The 5,271-nt window shown below is 47.4% G+C and overlaps 1 protein-coding gene across 1 annotated transcript in view; it reads right to left on the reverse strand.

Annotated features, from left to right (window-relative positions):
* The window catches only part of NLRC5 (NLR family, CARD domain containing 5), a 54,133-nt gene that overhangs the window by 9,468 nt on the left and 39,394 nt on the right, over nt 1-5,271 (reverse strand). The window contains exons 30-38 of the mRNA XM_009320001.1: nt 4,993-5,076; nt 4,833-4,916; nt 4,122-4,208; nt 3,586-3,666; nt 2,942-3,025; nt 2,461-2,544; nt 1,716-1,799; nt 893-976; nt 717-800 (exon numbers count right to left, since the gene is read on the reverse strand). Coding sequence (XP_009318276.1) covers nt 717-800; nt 893-976; nt 1,716-1,799; nt 2,461-2,544; nt 2,942-3,025; nt 3,586-3,666; nt 4,122-4,208; nt 4,833-4,916; nt 4,993-5,076 — 756 coding nt within the window. The remainder of the gene's footprint in view (nt 1-716; nt 801-892; nt 977-1,715; nt 1,800-2,460; nt 2,545-2,941; nt 3,026-3,585; nt 3,667-4,121; nt 4,209-4,832; nt 4,917-4,992; nt 5,077-5,271) is intronic.

The following is a 5,271-nucleotide window of genomic DNA, read 5'->3' on the forward strand; positions in this document are numbered from 1 at the left end:
GCTTAAACTTTAAAGAAGAGAAGAAAGGCTGTGTTGTAAAGGAAAATGCTAAGCGTCAGGCAAAGTATGAGATCTTACTTAATGTCTCTCATCTGCTGGATGACACCTCTGACCTTGGCAGCAGAATCAAAGAGCTGCTTGTCTCAACTATCTCATGAAAAACTAATAGCTGTTAATGACGCATTAAAAAAAATTGCAAAGAGCAATCAAAATCACTGGATCTTGTTAATGGGTGGGAAATTACTTCAGCCAGAATACCAAGACAGGCAACAGCTGGTTATTATTTTCCAAACTACTGCAGTGGAGAATGGACAGAATCTGGCTAGAGAGAGAGGCAGAAAAGCAGAGCAAGCCTGGGGTTGGCTCTAGATTCAGACCTTTCCAGAGCAAGGAAGCGCTGGGTCCAAGGCTCTCCCAGGAGAGAAGGGGGCCTCTGGCCCTGTTCTGGATCCCACGGATTCCAGAAATGATTTAAATCCAGAGGCTGTTTAATCCATTTTCTACGTGACTGCAGCAGAGTGGGGTTAGACCAAATTCTCCTCTTCTGAACATCAAGCTCTGATTTCCTCTAGCCCCAGGTATCTCATACATGAGCATTTCGCAACCTCCCTGCTTTTGTTACAACATCATGTATAAGCACATCTGCGTCTCTCCAAATGTTGGCACTAGTGGTCACCTCTCTGCTGATGAAACACTGCAAGAAAAGAGAAACTTACTTGATTTCCTCCAAGTAGTGCATATTCCTCAAGGCTTCTGTGAGTCTGGAGCAGCCATCATTACCAATACTGTTATGGTTCAAGCTGGAAACAACATCCCCAGGAAAATGGACGTTACGCTAGTGTTATTCAATATCACAAGCTGGGTTAGAGGCAAGCTGCAGTCACATACTTACATAAGCCTTTTCAGAGATGGCATTTCACAAAGTGCCAGCACAAGTTTAGGAATGGCAGCACCGCTGAGTTTCATGTGGCCCAGGCTGAAAGATGAAATAACACAGGAACAACTAACTACCCATGGGCAGTCATGCGAGCACTCAGAGCAGAGGAGAGCAGAACAAGGGTGGAAGACAAGTGGGAGCGTGTTCTAGTCCCTGTGCATAGTTTTCAGTTTTGTTCTCTAATGTAATTCTACTGGATGTGTTTGGATCCTAATAAAATACCAAGAGAATTCCAGATCTCTGGAGCAAGAACCCAGCCCCTCATGGATGACCTTTAAAGGTCCCTTCCAACCCAAACTATTCTATGATCCTATGATTCTATGGAGCAAGGTGCCACTGTGACCACAAGATGGCAAAGCTCTCCCACACGGTCCAGTGGCACTTCGTAACAGAAGGATGCCTTAACATGTTGGTGCCTGGAAAAGCCATCTCTGTGTGCAGGCCACCAGATCATCCTCCAGGAGTGAAATGCTGGCTCCGGGATTGCTGCACGGGAAACACTGCCTCCCAGCTGGGACACGATCCATGCAAAAACCAGCTACCAAAACACTTTATTTCTCCACTGGACGTTCCCTGCCACAGACTACTGATCTCTGCCTCTCTCACTCATTGTTCATTGTGAATAAAAAGGAATTGTTGCTTCTTCCCTATCTGAAGTCCTCCAGCCATCAGGAAAACTACATCTGTCCACAGTACAGGCAGAAGCGAGGCTGCAGTTTAACTAAAGCTCCTAGAAAGACCTGGCAGACTCTGGACAGCCCGGTAACAACACACTCACTTGAGCTCTTCAATGGCCTGGCAATTCTGCAAGCCCATGATCAAGTAATCAATTCCAGTCGGCATAATACTGCTAGAGGTCAGCCTGCAAAACAGCAAGGATCAAATAAGAAGGTCAGATCTCAGCACACTGAAAAAGAGGAGTTTATTTCACTGACAGGCAAGCTGCCCCATCCCAAACCCCAGCCAGCAGAGACATCGGGGACCAGTAAATTTGGAGAGATTTCCACACCTCCTGTGTACGGGACTACGAGGACTAGGTAGTTCAGAGATGTTCACATAACGTACATGTAATCAAACAGCACGGTCTCTGCCTGGGCCAACCAGCCCCCAGCATTTCACTGGGCAGAGGTGCCCTTTATAAGCCTGCCACTCACTTACAGGCAGTTGAAGAGGGCTGTGAAGAGGACTGAATGCTATTCATACCAGAAGAAGCTCTTTTACACAGTAGGGTGGTATAAACTTACCCACAATGTAAACAAGAGCCAAGGTCTCAGTCTCAAATTGCTTTCACTTCAAAAAAAGGGGAAGAGGAAAAAACCTCAAGACACGCACATGGTGCCCCTATAACCACCTTTAGCATGAACTGCAGAGAGCTGTTGAGTTTGCAACCTAGACACGGCTCAGGAGAGATCACAGAGCTCATGACCATATTCCAGACAAAAAGTGTTTCAGAGAGGATCAGGGTGAGGCACAGGGTTGAGCAAACGATAAAGATGTAGAAGAGACCACAGCTGGGGACATACCCAAACTTCTTCAGCTCTGGAAGAGGTAGCAAAATCTTGACTAGCATTTCTGCTTCATCATTGTGGAGCTCAACATGAGACCATCTGCAAGAACAGAACAACAGATCTGGGGCTACGTCCACTGATGGCCAAAGGTCTGTACCAGGCCCACAGCTAAAGCACACCGGTGCTGGGACACTGAAGAAGTGTCACGACATTGATACTTGGCAAGGTCCCATGGGAGCTCCCAGCCACGATAAAAGAGTACAGGTTATCTGGGCACAGGGGAGAGATTTAGATGCCTTCAAAGGATACCCCAGGAAGCCACTAGGTCTATGGGTCTTTTCTGTTTTGCATCCAAACACTCTAAGTAGGGGACCCAGAGGGCAGGGACTGGGACCTTGCACTGGCCTCTCCCCTGCCCTGCTGCGTGCTCTCCTGCACACACAAGCACAAGCTACTCCCTTCCCCAAAAAATCCTCTACAATGCCTGGCAACTCACCTCAATTCCTGAAGCTGAGCACATTTTTCACGAACCCTTTGGTAGAAGCAAGCATGCTTGATTTCTGGCTTGTGCAGATTCAATCTGCAGGACACAAACACGCAACGCCACTGTCAGTGATGATCAGCCAACACCCACTGCAGCGTCTGGTGCCCCTTAGGGCCAGGCTTAGGAACAGATCAGAGCTTTGCAAGTGCCCTCCCTGGGCTCTCCTGCTACGTCTCGCCTACACCACAGTCCAGTCTAGAGAAACACAGCCCTTCCCCAACTGCACAAGAAGACAGCTGCCTTCTTCTTCAGCTACACAAAGGGAAAAAGACACTAATGCTGTTCTCTCTCTACACATTCAGGCAGAAGCCAGCATGTCTTAAGAGTCTTCAAAGTGCTCATGTCTCCTGAGTGCTCCTGGTCCTGCAGGGAAGGCAGGTAGATTTTTTTACCTCGTGCAGGTCCGGTATGGGCCTGAAGGAGGGTGGCCCGAAAGACACATGCACGTGACTAAGGTTCCTTCTGCACATGTGGCACAGAGGCACTCTGAGACTGAACCCACAGAGACCAGAGCCTCAGACACTCTGAAGGTATTTTTCATCCCATGGTGAGTTTCAGAACAAGCAGAAAATAAGGACAAATAGTCACTTTCTCACCTGCTGACGACTGATTCCACCTTCTCCAGGCAGTGTGGGAACCTTACGCCTAATTGGAAGAGGGTTTTATCTTTACATATCCTGGAAAGGTAGAGATTTGAGAACATCATAAGCCTGTGAACGCTTGAGGGAGGGCAAATGTTATTTTCCAGAAGAAAAATCAGGAGGACTGGATGGCACAGGACTATGCTGGTGCATGAATGCTAACCACCCATCTCTGAAGAGGTTTGCAATATTTAAACTAGTTCCAAAGCCAGCCTAATCTGGGCACCCTTTCTCCCAAGGGAGACCAGGAACATGGTCCCCTTTCCACTGCACCTACTAAGGTGTGCGACCACAAATCTTCTAAGCACTTCTACCCGCCAGACATTTGGGTCAAACTTGCTTCACGTTGGCTAATGGCTTACAAATGCACTGGAGACAAAGAATAAAGAACAGAAGAGCAAGTTGAAGTGCTGGCTTCAATCCCATTTCCTTAAAAGTATCAGGCTAAAAGAAAATATCTAAAAGATACCAGAACTTGAGGTGTTACTTACGTGATCTCAGTAATGTTTCCAGAGGCCTGGACAGCCAGCTCAAGAAGGTTTGTGACACTTTCTTTACATACCCATGGCTCTTCTATGCTGCAAAGCAGAATATAGGCAGCTCTGCTTTATTCACGTGCAGGGATCCATCTCTGCCTCTGTCAGCTGAGTGCTCAGTGCTCTAATATACATGGAAAGGCTGCTTTGCTCGTCAGAGTAATGTCTACATAGGAAACAGGGTGCAAACTGGGAACAGAGAAGCAGCCCAGCGCCCCTGCAGAGGAGGACACAAACATCAGCTTCCCTCCTGCCTGCCTACCACTGACAGCAATGAGAGGGAGCCTGGCCCTTGTGCTCTAATGCCACACCTTTTGGGAGAAGCGAAGAATTTGTTACCCAGGTGAACCGCGGGATGCTCTGGCGAGACCTCTGGCGAGGACACAGTAGGAATGTGTTCACCAGAATTAGCAACCTTCTTTGTAAAGCAAGTAGAGGTCTACAGAGACAGCACAGTTTATGGCCACAGCTTTACATGATGCTTAGTAGGAATCAAGGAGATAAAGTCAAAATACCAATGACTTAGAGTCACCCGTGGGAATTTCTCAGGCCAACACTACCTATCTTTGGAAGAAGCACAGTTCACTTTTGGTTTTGATGAAAGGAGATCTTAGATGATCCGACCAGCCTCAGATCAGTATCTAAAACAGCACAGCGACACAGTACCTCATTTTCAGAAGACCCAGATTATTCCTCAGTGAATGCAAAAGTCTTTCTGCAGCTTGGACTGTCACGTTGTTATTTGAGGATCTAGAACCAAAGGTCATTGTAATGAACAGCTTACAAACGAGCCCACCCAAATGGGTCCAAGCAGCCATTAACTCACATGTACTCTGTCAGACCCGTGCACTTTTCCAGGAGCAAGCACAACTTTTCCAAGTGCTCTGGCTGAAAGTTGCACTCTGCAAGTCTGAAAGGATGCGAAAGAGAACGGCCTTAGTTCATAGAATCATAGAATCATTTAAGTTGGAAAAGACCCTCAAAATCATCAAGTCCATCCATTAACCCAGCACTGCCGAGTCCACCACTAAACCATGGCCCTGAGCACCACATCTACACGTCTTTTAAATACCCCCAGGGATGGTGACTCAACCACTTCCCTGGG

This window comes from Pygoscelis adeliae, unplaced genomic scaffold (assembly GCF_000699105.1).
Source record: "Pygoscelis adeliae isolate BGI_AS28 unplaced genomic scaffold, ASM69910v1 Scaffold390, whole genome shotgun sequence".
NCBI lineage: Eukaryota > Metazoa > Chordata > Aves > Sphenisciformes > Spheniscidae > Pygoscelis > Pygoscelis adeliae.